Raw genomic sequence first — 17029 nt, 5'->3', positions numbered from 1 at the left:
GAGAGAAACTCAGAAACTGAGAGAGATCGCGTGTGGGATTACCATTATTTTTTTCAGCTCTCGTCAGAAATAACATCGCTTCAAGATCGCCAAGAAGTACTGTAAGTGTAAGCACACTTCTCAGCAACAGCGAATGTCGCCATTTTTGTACATAGCTTCTCTGATGTAAACCTTAACAACTGTTAAGATGCAGGTGTGCGCTGACATGATAGCTCTGTTTTTCACTCGCGAGTTTGTGCATAATGCGTATATGTATGCGTGGCCACGTGTGTGAGTTGGAGGGGAGTGCGTGGGTGTTTCCCACCAATATTTCAGATAATATAGAAAGTGTTGTATTGATCAAGTGTATCTAGCTTTGATACAGTTCAAGCCTTTGTTGCTAGTTCGAAAACATCACTTTAGTACTAGCAACGGAGGATGCACTGCTTTTCAGCATTTGAATAACAAGGTAGTGTGTGTGTGTGTGTGTGTGTGTGTGTGTGCGAGAGAAAAAGAGAAACTGAGAGAGATCGCGAGTTGAATTGCCTGTGTTTGAAGCGGCTCTCGTCTGGAATAACATTGCTTCAAATTGCCAAAGTGTAAGTTTAATTATACTTCTCATCAGCAGCGAGTGTCACCATTCGTGTACAGCTTTTGCATTGCTAAACAACTGTTTACAATCCCAGTGAGTTGCGGGGGTGTGCTGACTTTGCTCCCGAGAGAGACGTATCGCGATGGGGCTTTCCACTATAGCTACAGTATGTGAGGCTGATTAGAAAATACATTGAAACATTAAAAGTTGCATATATTGAAGAAAGCATATTGGACGTGGCGCCATGCGAGGACATGTAAACGACGAGCTCTGCGCACTTTGCTGATTTGTAATAATTTTTATGTCATAATCCGGTGAGATTCGACACATCCTGCTACATATCTGTTCTTTGAAGTCAACATGGCAAAGAAGTCAAAATCTTCGGGCTCTGGAGAAAAGACACTTACGTGCTCAAGCTGAAACCTCTGACGGGCCCGCAGACCAGGGACTCTATTTGGACGGTGCGGTGGGAGAAATCCAGCGCCAACTGTCCAACATGTCTGTGATGCTGACGAATGTTGTTGCCGACTTGGAGGATTTGGAGAACCGCAGCAGGCTAAATAATGTCCAAATTGTTGGAATTCCTGAGCATGAGGAAGGCAGAGATATGGTGAAATTCCTAGATGAGCTCTTCCTGAGTCGACATAACAGGCCACAAGCTGGAAATCAAGCGAGCTCACAGAGTCCCGGCTCGCAGATCCACTGAGGGAGACAGGCCCCGATCAATTCTGGACAAATTTCTGAGATAATCCAATAAATATCTTGTTACGCGAGGCGAGGAGCAAAGTAAAGCTTTCTTGGAAGAATCACAACATCTTCTTGTTCCCAGACTTTGCGAATTTTCTTGTGCTGGTTCCGCTAGAGGCCAGAGCTTGTTTTGTGGAGGTGCCCACCTTCGAGGCAGTTAAGTGGATGAATCTATATGTTTTTTTGTGTGTGTGTTTATTCCACTTATGGGCTGGAGTTTGTTTTATAGACTATTTTTTGCTGTGTAATTCTGTCTCCCAAATTTGTACAGAAGCAACGGACTTGAGCAATCTGATGGCTAAGTTGTCATGGGGCTTTCGTAGGTGTATATGGACTTTATGAGTTTGGAGGGATGGATGACAGTTGGCACTGTCGTGCTCGGGGTTAATGCGCATGTTTTTTTCTTTTTTCTGTTTTTTTTAGTTCTGGGGGAAGTTCGGGGTTTGATTGTTGCACCAATGTGGAATGTGGTCTTTATAATTTTATTTTTGACAGAATCTATTTTTTCTCATATGCCAAAATGTCAAAGGTTAATATGAGTGGATTGTCTCTAAGTGGAATGTGAATGGGTTAGGGCACCCCGTAAATAGAAGGAAGGTTATTACTTTTCTTAAACGTAAGAAATATGATATAGTGTTTCTTCAAGAAACGCATCTTTCCCCGCAGGAAGCTGAAAAATTTGGGAAGATATGGGGTGGATATGTTTTCTTTAGTGCTGGCTCAAGTAAGAGCAGGGGAATCATTCCACTGATAAGTAAGCATCTACAATTCAAATGTCTCAAACAGATTAAAGATAAATTAGGAAGAGTTATTATTGTTTTAGCTGAAATTCAGGAGCAAAGGTTGATTTTGGCAAATATTTACACACCTAACGCTGATGATCAGGGCTTTTTTATAGATCTTGAAGGGATGCTACAAGCTGCTGGCACCCCTCATGATATAATATTGGGAGGAGACTTTAATCTTTTGATGGACTCAGTCCTTGATCATAGTGAAGTGTTATGCGCTCATTCAGGAGCGGGTTTGGTTATTAGCAATAATTAATAATTATCAAAGATAATTAATAATTATTAAAATCAATAGAACATTGATTAGAATCATTGTTAGCTTTTATTCCTTTAAATCAACAATCATCAAAGATAATTATCAATTATCAAAATCAGTAGAATATTAATAAGGATTAATATCACCAGGGCACCACCCTGGTATCAGGGACTAATAACCAGACAGTATAACAGTCTCAATATTAGATTGTTCTCTTAGGATATCGATGGCCAGAGAACACCAACATTCAAAAGGAAACAATGAAGGCTTGAATCAGAGCACCGACATCCTCTGCCAGCCCTTGACACAGATGTATGCAAAACAAACCAAAACACTTCTCTTTGAAATATAACAAAGTTTATTGATGCAGTAATATCAATTAATAATCAATACAATGCAGTCAATAAACTTCTGACTTACAACTACAAATGAAACAGTGACATGACTAGATATAGCAACCAAAATAAGCCTATAACACATGAGAGGAAGGTGTGCGTGTGAATGTGCTTGTGTGTGAAAGGAGTGACGTGCACAAAATGGTGGACGTGACTCTCGTGGAGAGTACGTCACACGAGATTTCCGGCCAGAGAATACGGCCGTGAATGTGGGCGGAGAGAAGCCGGTTAATGGCGTCTGCCCATTTACTGCGTGTCTCCGCTTGTACGATAATTTAGGGACAAAGCTGAGCTTTATCACCAAGTTATCTACTAACCAAATGTGTGTGTGGTTATGTTTGTGAAGGGCTGTGTGTGTTTGTGTGTGTGTGTGTGGTTAGTACGAGAGAGAATAAAGTGGCGGCACCGAAGCCGGTTTCGCAATCGTGGGAGAGAAAGCAGATGTTAGTTTATCACTCAGAGACGTGGTGAACAGCTTATAAACCGTCCCGCAGTCTTTGGTTCTTTAATGGATAAACTCAGTGTGCTGGTCTCACCCGCGATGGCAGAAATACACAACAGCCCAACGTGGTTGGACTACAACACAGCAAAGTCTAATTCGTGATAACGTCTTGGTTACCGATGTAACCTCTGTTCCTTGATGGAGGGAATGAGACGTTGTGTCGATGTAGTGACACTAGGGGTTCGATCTTGAGAGCCCCAATCACCTTTGCTTAAAATAGAAAAGGCCAATGAGAGTTGGCAAGTGGAATTTGCATGCCACTCTCCACCCCCGGACATACGGGTATAAAAGGAGATGGCGTGCACCACTCATTCAGATTTATGCTGAGGAGCCAATAGAAAGTCCCGGCCATGTCAGCGGCCAGTTCAGCGCTGTGGCAGGAGGGACACAACATCTCGTTCCCTCCATCAGGGAACAGAGATTACATCAGTAACCAAGACGTTCTCAGTCTGTCACTCACTCGAAGTTATGTCAATGTAGTGACACTAGGGGTTCCTATAGGAAACGCAGCAGGCACTGAACCGTGTCACGAGGTACGGAAGAGTGGACATGGGCAAGCTGCTGCGTGCCTCGCGGTGAGCGCTCAACCACGTCGTGACCTTCCAGCGAGTTAGATAAGGCGTCTCCCTACTCCACATTAAGGGGGGAGGAGGCACTTACCCAAGTAGGCTACCGGTGGTGCTTTTCCTGATTTGCTGTTAAACAATTTACCTCCGAGCACTTTCTAGAATAGTGATGGGAAGTATTCTTCCCTCTCCAGGAAGGAGAGCACTACAGAGACCACATCCTACCGGAGGGAGGTTAACGTGGAGAAAACCTCATATGGACTTACCAACGGGGAAGTTCACACATGGAATGATACCACCGGAGGACCCTATCTTCAGAGAGGGTATGCAGCCATAGTGGCCGAGACAGAGAAAGCTCTGGTGAGGGGAAACACAGAGTTCACCTAAGGGGAATCCGAACAGTGGAAACTCATCATACAGGATTACCAAGGGGGATCACCACGCATGGAGCACTTAGCCCGAGCACACGGACTCACCTGAAAAGGGGCATACCATGAGTACTGGGCCTGGTTTCGTTACTCCTCCGCCAAGTTCGTCACCGAACAGTGCTTAAGAATTAAAGAGGCATCCAGAGTTCACCGGATACGGGGCAGACGGGGCGCAGGACTTCGGAGGCCTGAAGGCGGCCGAGTCGCGCCATGGCAAGATGTGCTTAATCGCCTCGGTCTGCTTCCTCACCGTCGAGAACTGATGGGCGAAATCCTCGACAGTGAAAAACACCCCTTTGGGAGATGGGCACATTGAGAAAGCGGGCTTTCCCGGCATTACGCATCTCCGCAAGGTTTAGCCACAGGTGCCACTCTTGGACCACAAGAGTGGTCATCGTCCGGCCCAGGGCGTGCGCCGTGACTTTCGTCGCCCGTGAGGTGAGGTCGGTCGCAGTATGCAGTTCCTGCATCAGCCCTGGGTCGGTTCTACCCTTGTGCAGATCTTTCAGCACCTTTGCCTGGTGGACCTGCAGGATGGCCATGGTGTGCAGGGCGGAAGTGGCTTGACCCGCGGCCTTGTAAGCCTTTGTCATTAATGAGGAAGTGAACTTACAGGCCTCGGAAGGGAGCCTTGGTCAGTCGCGCCAGGTGGCTGCACCCTGCGGGCATAAATGCACCACTACGGCGCGCTCTACTTGGGGCAGCTCGACATATCCCTCAGCCGCTCCACCGTCAAGGGTAGTTAGGATGGATGATCCCGCGAAGCGTGTATGAGTAGAGAAAGGTGCCTTCCACGACTTAGTTAGCTCCTCGTGCACTTCCGGGAAGAAAGGCGGGGTGTGGCTGTGAGTCACGCTCCAAGCCCAGAAACCAATCATCCAGCCGCAAATGCTCAGGGCACGGTGTAGGATTCCACTTTAGCCCAATGTTCGCAGCCACCCGGGCAAGCACGGCTGCCATCTCAGCGTCCGACTCATCCTGTGCTCTACCGGGCGTGGGCAGGAACTCAGAAGATTTGTCCGCTTCCGACAGCAGAAGCCCACCCCCCAATGCTGCGACCAAAAGCTCATCCTCGTCACGAGCCGCGAACGACACATTATATCCGCCCTGAGGTGGACTGCCCGTATCGCTTGACAGCTCTTCCGGATAGAACAAGCGTGTTGGGGGATGGGAGGTCCGCGGGGGTTGAGCCGGCGAAAACGCTTCCATATCCACATCCAGATCGCCCGCAGTGCTTGCCGACCCGGCCAGCTGAGCATCAGCCCAGGACGGAGTTGGTTGGGGAGTAGCCACGGTGGCTTCTTGCTTCATGAAGAAGGAAGCGAGCCGTGACTGCAACGTTCTGATGGGCATGTTCTCGCAATGAGAACATAACCCTTCCACGAAAGTTGCCTCGACATGCTGGCGCCCCAAGCACTCAAGACAGATTTCATGGCTGTCTGGAGGGGAGAGGTAATGGCCACATTCAGTAGCAGAAGGACATCTTTAAAAAGACACCAAGCGTTTGCGCAAGCTATTTTAGAAGAAAATATACTCTTGAATATACTCTTTTAGCACCCGTGGACTCAGCCGCCGAAGAACCCAGGGGAAGCACAACACTCAACCGTGCGAGGGTGACCGCTGATATGCGCCGTAAAATCCAGTGAAAGGTGAGAGGACGAACACAAGCATGCATTCGGCTCTGAAGAAAAATTCTGAATGAGTGGTGCACGCCATCTCCTTTTATACCCATATGTCCGGGGGCGGAGAGTGGCATGCAAATTCCACTCGCCAGTTCTCATTGGCCTTTTCTATTTTAAGCAAAGGTGATTGGGGCTCTCAAGATCGAACCCCTAGTGTCACTACATCGACACAACGTCGAGTGAGTGACAGACAGGGAACACAGATTATGGACAGGAACAGAGAAATTCTTTGGAGCACTGTTCCCACAAGTGGGTGTTGCAGTAATACAGAAAGAAGTTAAAATGACTAGATGAACTGATATCATTCATAAATTCGACAAAAACAACGATTGACGCAGTGTGCCAAGAACTAAAAGGCTTAAGATTAACAGCGCTACAAAATAGACCATTCCTTGACCAGTTAACAGCTGCCAGTGGAGGAGTATGTGTTATCGTGGGAACGAGTTGCTGTACTTTCATTCCAGAAAACGATGAAGATGGACATTCCATAGAAATGGGCCTGAAAAACATGACGAAGATAGCAGCGGACTTGACAGTGAGAGAAACTGAAGATGATGTCATCGACTTATTGACATATACCTATAGGAGTAATTTTACTTGTTATAGCATTACTGATTTGTTGTGTGATTCCACGTGCTAAAGCATTGGTCAATTGGACCATTGATAACGCTTAGATTGCTAATTACGCTCTGATAAACCTTGAAGATGCTGATAGAAATGGTTAAGGGACACATTAACTACGTTTCCATCCAAGGATTTTTTGCGAAAAAAGTTTTAGCGCATCAAAATAAAGCTGATGGAAACGCAAATTATCGCTAAAATTACACAAGTGTCGACATAATATTTTTCCATTTAAATGTCGATACATCAAATGTCGCTGGTTTGGAAACACTTTTTGTCTAGAAAATTTGCATTAACGCAAAAATGTTGTGTCACATGACAGAATTTTCCCCAATCGTTAGCCTGTGTTAATTATGACGACAAGGTATACATCCTTAAAAGCCAATTTATTGTACGTGATTATGGATTGATCATAACAGCATATAGATCTGATACTACAAACATGACACTCCAGGAGTGCCAACACAAATATCTCATATCATTCACATCAACAAGTGCAAGGAGAACAAATGAATGGCCATTGTTTGTGATTAATTTAATCGCGGTAGCCATCCGTTTATTTATTCAAGTTGCTTTTCCACACCATTCAAAATAATAGACGGCAGTCACGGAGTTAGCCCACAAAACATAAAACATATCATTTACTATGCACAAAGATGTTTTAAATTAAAAATAAATACACAATACTAGGAGAAAAGCATCAGTGTGCTTTTTTGGAACACTAACATTTTTGTTTAGTGTACATTTGAAAAAAATGCCGGCATAATTCCCTGTATTAAATAAAATAAATGACCAAACGAAAAAGCATTACATTAAAAAAATAAATTACCAAACGAAAAAATGTATATTATTAGACCTATATATGCCTTTTCTTTACACAAACTTAAATTATCCTTACCCTGTTCTGTAGATGAAAAAAGTCGGCTGAATAACATTCTCAGAATGTTCTGCACTTTTTGTCAAGACTATAAACTATTGTAAATGTAAGCGCAGCATAGATCTAGTGGGAAGACTAGCAGCTATACATCATCGCACCATTAGCTAGGTAACTCCTAGCCAATCACATGTAAGCCATTGCTTTATAAGTCTGCTCACATTCTATCACATTGCTGTTTCAGTTGTACTAACACGGCAACCTCCACCACCCCACCACCACCGGTCGAGTCCCGTCCTGCACGGGGTAGGCTCCTCGCCCCTGCCTCCTATCTCTGGCAGGATATGTCGGTTCCGAATACAACTTCTTCGGACTGCCAGGTGGGGTTTACGCCAAAGAGAGACATTACATTTTCTGTTTTATATTCATCAAATAAATGTCATTTTGAATTTCACTCCAGTCTGCAAGTCTTCCTGATAGAACTATTTGTCCAATGAGTTCACTTTCAGAAAACGAGCTTTTGAACATTTTAAAACATTTAAATATTTTAAATCTATCCCTCTTTACCTCGGATCGCATTTGCTGAGCTTCTTCAGAAAATGTAAATTGCATTATGATGATAAAATTCATTTTAGATGACAATCAAGTTCAGTTGGTCGTTAAAAGTTGCTGGAGAAATATGCGGGACATTATGCAGTTGAGATGGCAATGCTTTAGATTAGATAATTGTTCAAAATAGCCTATTGAATATCAGGTATGTATCATATATGTAAACCCTGATATTGCACCGCATCAGTTTTTCTTTAATAGCTGTGCACACAGCATATACACATCGATTGATGGTCCTTATACTAAGACCGAAAGTTTCCCCCGCTACTTGGAGCAGGTTGCCAGCTTGAACAGGTCCATGACAATTCACTTTCGAGTCGGAACCAGTGGCAACCTGCGATAGGCGCAATATCAGGACCAATATTACAGTCCTATCAGAAGGGCAACTGTTCCTTTTTGATTGCAATTTCTCCTCTTCTGATTGCTTTTATTTGTGAAATTAAAATGACAGTAAACTGGCTAATTTCAAAGAATTGTCTCAATAATCTCCCCATTTTACCAAAACTTCAGAGGAAAAAATACGTAGGGACATCTGGGAGGCGAATTAGCGATAAACACACATTTCTTTATGGAAACGGCTTAAGGGCAGATTTCTGTTGCGATAAACCAAAACTTATGCGACAAAGTGTTTTTTTAGGCATGACGTCATCACACATGCCAATTTTAGTGATAAAAGGCCATTTTGAATGGAAACAGGCAGAAGACGGCAAATTTTGCAAAAAATGTACGCATTTTCACTTTGTAGATAACAAAATAGCGCGAAAAGTGGATGGAAATTAGCTTATCGGGAGAAATATGATGGTAATGAGTAAAAGATAGAATGTAAGGTAAACAAGATTTGATTTTTGAATAGCCATCTGAGGAACTTGTCTCTTCAAGACAAAAGTGGGCAATGTGACAAATAGGCCTCAGATGGAACAATGTGAACTTTTTATGCTGATGTTTGTTTATCTGCTTTTATGTTCTTGGCACTGTCTTGAGCAAAGAATGTACTTCTGTAAGCAAGAGGAAACAACCCCATATATGGAGGATTGAGAAAGTTCGAGGTAAAGGGTAACCAGCCTTGAGTGACAAGAACCATAAAAACCCCTTGCTTGCTTTTAATAAATCGAAGAACTCTTGTGACATTCTGTGTCCGTGTATTTCTTCCCACCGGTGAATTCAACTCCTGATCGAAAAGTGACTGCGAGGAAGGCAGAATAAAGTGTCCCAATTGTATTTTACTAACAAAACAGAATTGTCGTTGTTTCAATGCCTATCTTGTAAGTTGGAATGTAATTTTAGGACATTTGAAAGCCCAAGCCAGTGTTGAATGATCTGTGAAATCAAATTCCTTTCCCTCTAAAAATATATATTTATTTATCCATTGCCTAGAGCACAGCTTAGCACACTTTTGATGTTAAATAGTTCCATTCTGGTCCTCTTAATGGTCTGGAGGCATAAGTGATGACCTTTATCCCCTCCTCTGTATTTTGGGTAAGTATCACTCCTAGACCTACCTCACTGGCATCCGAGTGAACTTGAAATTGAAGATTGAATGAAGGTTGTATCAAGACAGGAGGATTCCTCAAAGCTTCTTTCAGAGTGATGATACTGGCTTGACATTCCTCCGTCCATTCACTCTTTCCTCCTTGCTTGCTCAGATGATGTAACGGAGCAATTAGGTCTGAAAAGCTTGGTATAAACTTGTGGTACCTCCCCACAAATCCTAATAAGCGTTGGAGAGCATTTATATTCTGGGGTACTGGATACTCAATTGCAGCTTGTGTTTTAGAGTAGTCAATTTCCACCCCTTGGTTCAATATTTAATGTGAAACTTCTCAAACATTATAAACAGCAACATAAACAGCACCTGCACTCTTTTTGCTATGGTAGAGAGACTAACTAACCCTCCACCACAGGTTCCCTGTAAATGCTCTCTGACAGCAAATGCAACGAGTTTGCATCTTTTTTTTCATGAAGAAGATCAGTAATATTAGAATGGCGATCAGATCATCCCAATGTTACACTGAGGTTAGATAGTACCCACAACAACAACTTCAGAAATTAGTCACTATGTCTGATTTTGAGGCAATTGATGGCAAAATATTTAAATGTCCACCTGCTGTCTTGATTCACTCCCCACATAATTTTTCAAAAAATGTGTTTAACTGTTTAGAAAACAATATCTTAGAAATGGTAAATGTGTCATTTATTTCAGGCACTTTTCCAAAGTCCCTGAAATCTGCAGTTATCAAGCCCCTCCTAAAAAAAGCAATATGGATAATTCCATATTAAACAACTACAGATCAATCTCAAATCTTCCTTTATAGGCAGATCATTTAAAATGTTGTTTTCAATCAGCTGAACAAATTCTTAAATTCTAATGGCTATGAGGACATTTTCCAGTCTGGTTTCCGACTGCATCACAGCACAGAGGCGATGCTCTTAAAGATACTTAATGATATTCGCTTAAATACTGATTCAGGCAAAATATCAGTGCTGGTATTACTAGATCTCAGTGCTTCCTTTGACACTGTTGACCACAACATTTTCCTAGACAGGCTGGAAAACTGGGTAGGGATCTCTGGGATGGTCCTCAGCTGGTTCAGGTCTTATCTAGAAGGGAGGGGTTACTATGTGAACATAGGCATCTATGAGTCTGAATGGACATCCATGACGTGTGGATTCCCACAAGGCTCAATTCCTGCACCGCTCCTGTTCAACCTTTATGTGCTCCGAGTAGGCCAAATTTTTAATAAGAAAACAAATTGGGTACTATAGATATGCAGACGACACCCGTATCTACCTAGCCCTATCGCCAAATGACTACAGACCCATAGACTTTAACTGAATTCCTTCAGTTAAATATGGACAAGACAGAGGTCATTGTATTTGGCAACAAAGTTGACATTTCCAAGGTGAACACATACAATTCCTTGACTCCAGGGGTCTAAAGACAAAAAATCAAGTCAGGAATCTTGGTATCATTTTGGAGCCAGACCTTAGTTTCAATAGTCAAATCAAAGCAATAACTAAATCAGCCTACTATCATCTCAAAAATATAGCAAGAATTATGTTTTTTTTTTGTATCCAGTCAAGACTTGCAGAAACTTGTTCATGCATTCATCACCAGTGGGGTGGACTACTGCAATTAACTTCTCACCGGCCTTACCAAAAAGACCATTAGACATCTGCAGCTCATTCAGAATGCTGCTGCCAAGATTCTGACCCGAACAAAAAGATCTGAGCATATTACTCCAGTCCTCAGGTCTTTACACTGGCTCCTAGTTAGAATTAGAATTGATTTTAAGGTACTAATACTTGTTTATAAATCAATTAATGGCTTAGGGCCTAAATACATTGTAGATATGCTTGCTGAATATAAACCTAGCAGATCATTAGGATCAAGTCCGTTAGAAATACAGAGGGTTCACTCAAAACAAGGTGAAACAGCGTTTAGCTATTGTGCCACCCGCAGCTGGAACCAGCTTCCAGAAGAGGTTGGATGTGCTTCAACAGTAGCCACATTCAAATCCAGACTGAAAACACATCTGTTTAACTGTGAATTTACTGACTGAGCACTGTGCTGCCTTTACTGATTGCACCGCATCATTTTATTTCTGTATTATTTTCCTTATTTTAATTAGATTTTTAAATCAATTGTTTTGAATTTATTTGTTTTTAGTTCTCATTTCTTGTTCATAATTGTTTTTTATAGATTTAGTATTTTCTTTATGTAAAGCACTTTAAATGACCCATGTGTATGAAATGTGCTATATAAATAAACTTGCCTTGTCTTGATACCATGTGACCCAAGAACTTTAACTTTTGTCTCAAGAAGTGGAATTTTTTCATATTCAGGCTTAGACTGGCTTGACTAAGCTTTGCCATTAGAGCATTCAGATTGTTCAGGTGTTGCTCATGTATCTTGGAGTACACAATGGTGTTGTCAATAAACACAAAACAAATCTTGCTTTTGAGCTCTTCTAGCACTCTTTTCATAAGCCTCAGAAATGTCACAACAACATCTCTAAACTTTTAGGGCATATATTTTAACTGATAAATAACCCACATGATGTAATAAAAGGCACTTTTAATTTCTTTCTTCATCCATAGCCACTTGCCAGTAAATCCAGATAGCAGAACCATCATGCTCTGTCTAGGGACTCTTTATTGTTGATAGGGAATTCAAGACGGACAGGAGGTTTAGCATAAAAGGTTGTAGGACTGGCTAGACTAGGCAAAGCATTAGCCTGTCTAAGAGTGTTATCATCACTAGGTGGTATCTGTGACCCAATGAGAGGATTAGAAGAGCTACTTGTAGCTTTAGACACACCCACTTGTGTGAAGGAACCAGTGGGGCATCTGTGGCTAGTCCCTGGAGTAAAAGAAAGGGATCTAATTACTGCTTTAATTTTGTTAATTGTTTTTTTCCATTTTACATCTCTACATAATAGACAACTAACTACATCTCTTTCCATTTTACCCAAAGCCATCTCAATAGATTCTTAAATTTCTTTCCAACCTCCCTTCAATGGCTTCCCTGAAGCTAGCCTCTCAATTAAGAGAGTTCTTCACTACTTCATCAATTGATTGGAGTTGTTGTTTAAGAGTAACCACTTCACATTTTAGTTGTTCATGTTCTGTCTGAATTTATAGTTTGCACATTTACCTCATCTTCATCATCTGATCTCTCATCCCAGAGATATACAATGAATTTAATAAAGAAGTGATTTCTCCCATATGATTTCTCCTTGTAACAAATGGACCTGCAGTGATATCAGCTGCATCCCCCCAGTAGAAACAACATCATCAACATTTACCCTTGAGTCCCCTTCCATGGCCAACAAACAAACAACAAGATAATACAATAATATCTCTGTATGGGCCACCACTATGTAACATTCAGCACATCAAACTTACTGATTACACTAAAAAAAGGATTGTTTACCAGTATTGCTAAGTTTGTCAGAGTAAACAAGAATAAACATTCAAATCAACAAGTTTGCAAGTGATCTTCTGTGTATTTGAAAAATATGACAGATTACATACAATACATACAATGTTTTCATTATCCTATACAGACAGATACCAACAACAAAATAAAGTAAATTCTTGTCCATTGCAAATACCGATAATCTCTAGAATTCCTATTGACCACACAGTCAATGCTGTGTAATATGTGCATTAAGCACCAAGTGTCCATAGTCCTGCGTATGAGTGCTTGAAAGCAGCCGCCAGTTCAAGAGCGAGAGAGAGACACGTGGCCCGCATTATGTGTGTGTCCTTATGTTTTATGTTGGTTTAAGTTTATGTTTAACATTAAACTTTCTGTTGACTGTTCAGCCGGTTCCCATCTCCTCCTTGCCCATCCTTATACTGTTACAGTGGTGCCGAAACCCGGGAAGGAGGAGGGATTTGCTGTCGCAGAGTCCTCGCTACTGCCATCTGCCAGGGAAGCAGCCACGGCCATCTGCCTGGGGACAGAGGGGTCGCTGCCGGCCGCTGAGAGCCGGAGGACTCGCTGCCGTCCACCGGGGGAGGAGTGAGCTGGCATCCGCCAGAGGGTGGAGGAGCAGTTGAGGACTGGGTGACAACACATCCAGGAGCCGGCGAGCAAGTTCTTCTCTCTCTCCTCTCTCTCTCTCTCTGTGTCTCCACTCACCCTTTCCCTTTTCCCATGCCTCCCCTCATCTCTTCCCCCAGGTTCACAGGAGGCGGGGTGGACCACCGGCTGACAGAATGGCCAGAAGGGCAGCGTCTCTGCTCCAGAAGTGGGGAGGGGGTTATTAGTCAGACCGGTGGCGCCCCGGCCTGAATCGGGCGGGGGAGGAGTGTGACGAGGAGGGGTGCACCGCCGGCGCTGAATCAGCTGATCAGCGGGAGAGCGAAATAAAGGGGAGCCGGAGGCGCCATTTAGAGAGAGAGAGAGATGCACACAGCCGCGTTGTGTGTGTGTCCTTATGTTTTATTTTGATTTAAGTTTAATGGTAAACATAATCTTTATGTTGACTGTTCAGCCGGTTCCTGCCTCCTCCTTGCCCGTCCTTATGCTGTTACAGCACTGTTTGTGAAATCTAGCTGTCTAGCTGTCTTTATATGCAGGTATATTTTACAATGAGTGCAGTCCAAGCGAATTGCTGAACCCAACAATTTTTATGATCTTTGCTTAAGAAGGTATTAATGCTTTCACATTGTAATTAATTTGTAATATATTGACAGCCTTAATTAATTATTATTAAAATAAATATTACTTATAAATGTTAATAAATTAATTAATAATAAATATTGAATATTACTGTTACTTTTTGTTGTTACTTTCATAATCTGTCACTAAAGTCACTAAAAGTGTCTGCTAAATAAATAAATGTAAATCTAAGAACGAATGACAATAACTTGTTAAATAGCTCATTACATGAATCTCCCTAATTCGTACCTGCTCGACCTATAGCATATAATTTCTGTATATCACCATGTACTGTTTATTAATGTCAAATTTATATCCACATTAAAAGTTCCCTATCTGTCACTCACTCGACATTGGTGTCGATGTAGTGACACTAGGGGTCACTCTTGGGAGCCCGAGACACCACTGGTCTTTGATAAAAGGCCAATGAAAATTGGCGAGTGGTATTTGCATGCCACTCCCCCGAACATACGGGTATAAAAGGAGCTGGTATGCAACCACTCATTCAAATTTTCTCTTCGGAGCCGAACGGTCATGCTCATTGAGCTGAATAGCACTGTTCATTCACCTCTGCTGGATCTGACGGCGCATTTCAGCGGCTTCTCCCTCCTCTGCACTGGTGCACTGCAGAGAACGCCCCTGTGCGCTTCGGCAGAAAAATTAGAGAGTATATCTTCTGAAAGAGCGTTTTTCCCCTCTAAAAGAGTATATTTCTCTAAAAGAGCGCACACACGGAACGTCTTTTTAAAGACGCGTCTTTCTAAAGATGCCTTTCCGATCGTGTGTTATTCCTGGTTGCGGTCGTTTTCTCTCAACTTCGGATAGTCATGATCGCTGTCTTTCGTGTCTGGGCATGACCCACATGGAGGCAGCGTTTATGAATGGTTCATGTTCTCACTGCGAGAACATGACCATGACAACATTGCGGTCGCGGCTTGCTTTCGTAAGAAATGGGATCGCCTCCTCCGGGTATCCCCCCGCGGACCTCCCATTCCCCAGCACACTCGTCTGCCCCAATCAGGCTTCCGGATGAGTTCGCCGGCTCGTCGCATGGCGAGTCTGGCTTCTTGTTCGGGGCCCGCGAAGATGATGAGCTCTCGAGCACAGCATCGGAGAGCGGGCTTGTCCAGTTGGACGCAGAAGCCTCAGCTGGGCTTCCCCCTTCGGGGACGGTCACCCAGTTACAGGGCGATGCCGAAATGACGGACATGCTTTCCCGGGTGGCTGCGAGCATTGGGCTAGAGTGGAACACTCCGCTTTCCCCTGAACCCTCGCGGCTTGATGATTGGTTTCTGGGCTCGCGGCGCCGCTCAAAACAGCCGCGCCCCGCTCCAGTGCCATTCTTCCCGGAGGTGCATGAGGAGCTGACGAAGTCATGGGAGGCACCTTTTACTGCCTGACCCCGACTCCGTAGTTCCCCCGCTCTCACTACCCTCGATGGCGGGATGGCCAAGGGCTATACGGCGATTCCCCCGGTGGATAAGGCGCTCGCGGTGCACTTATGCCTGCAGAGCGCCGCCACCTGGCATGGATGCCCTAAGCTCCCGTCCAAGCCCTGTAGGCTCACGTCGTCCCTGACGGCTAAGGCCTACAGCGCTGCTGGACAAGCCGCCTCTGCCCTGCACGCCATGGCTCTCCTGCAGATCCACCAAGCCAAGGCGCTGAAAGAACTGCACGAGGGTAGTTCCGCCCCAGATTTGATGCAGGAACTGTGCTCGGTGACCGACCTCGCCCTCCGGGCGACGAAGATCACGGCGCGGTCTCTCGGGCGGACGATGGCCACACTAGTGTTCCAGGAGCGCCACCTGTGGCTCAACCTGGTCGAGATGGGCAAGGCCGACAAGACACGGTTCCTTGCTGCCCCCATTTCCCAGGCGGGCCTATTCGGCGGCACCGTTGAGGACTTTGCCCAGCAGTTCTCGACGGTAAAGCAGCAGACGGAAGCAATCCGGCACATCCTGCCCTGGCGCGGCTCAAGATCCTGCACCCAATCTGCTCGTCGCCAAGGGCATACTCTCTAACAACCTCCGGGTGGAACCGGTTTCGTCCCAGGTAGTGGCACGCAACACAAGCGGATAAGCCCGGGATAGCCGGCCGGGTGTATCGCTTGCACATAGCGCCTTCCACCTCCTTTTGAGCTGAAGACATGCGCTGTTAATTCCCAGTAGTGTTCAAAAAATTTGTTCCCTGGTTGACTTCCTCCGAGCTCTGTGGCAGTCGAGTTTTCGGAGAGACTCACTGCCGGCCCAGTACACGCGCTAACTAAGAGCCCTGTTCTGGGGTAGGTGCTCCGCATGTGGTGGTTCCCTGTAAGGCTAAACCCCATGCGATCTATATCTTCCACTAGTTTGTTTCCCTGCTGGCAAACTGTGTCTTCCTTGGGCAGAGCCCCTCTGCCCCAGTCTCCATGTTTGTAATAACTCCTCACCCATTGGGCAGGATCTACCTTGAAGGCTCTCCACTTGGTTGGAAAGACCATGTGATGTATTTTTCCACTTAAAAATATCCCCCCCTCTCTTGGGGCGAGGTGTGGTCTCCACGGTGTCCTCCCCTTGGGAGGGACACCCCCCGACTAGACCTGGCGGACCAGTCGGATAATCCCCCTTCTTTTTTAGGGAGTGGAAAAAGAGAAGGGGAAAAGAGGCCACGACTGGGTTAAGCCTGTCTCTATCTTTGGGTAGTCGACTTGTCCCCAAAAAGGGCCGTTCGACACTCATAACTGTGTTGGGGGAGGTTACGTGTCGACCTGGTGTGCTGGCTATGAGGCACACAGCAAGTCTGCCCACCACACACCGCCAGTTCACGTATGAGTGTAGAGACC

The 17029-nt window shown here is 44.4% G+C and overlaps 1 protein-coding gene across 1 annotated transcript in view; it reads left to right on the top strand.

The window, feature by feature from the left end:
* The window catches only part of LOC127417036 (uncharacterized), a 374311-nt gene extending 357859 nt beyond the window's left edge, over window positions 1–16452 (top strand). The window contains exon 2 of the mRNA XM_051656723.1: window positions 16261–16452. Within this exon, the coding sequence (XP_051512683.1) occupies window positions 16261–16287 (27 nt within the window). The 3' untranslated portion in view covers window positions 16288–16452. The remainder of the gene's footprint in view (window positions 1–16260) is intronic.
* Window positions 16453–17029: the final 577 nt, after the last annotated feature.

This window comes from Myxocyprinus asiaticus, chromosome 26 (genome assembly GCF_019703515.2).
Source record: "Myxocyprinus asiaticus isolate MX2 ecotype Aquarium Trade chromosome 26, UBuf_Myxa_2, whole genome shotgun sequence".
Lineage (NCBI taxonomy): Eukaryota > Metazoa > Chordata > Actinopteri > Cypriniformes > Catostomidae > Myxocyprinus > Myxocyprinus asiaticus.
The sequence above is the reverse complement of the archived record's forward strand: the minus strand, read 5'-3'. Positions and strand labels throughout refer to the sequence as shown.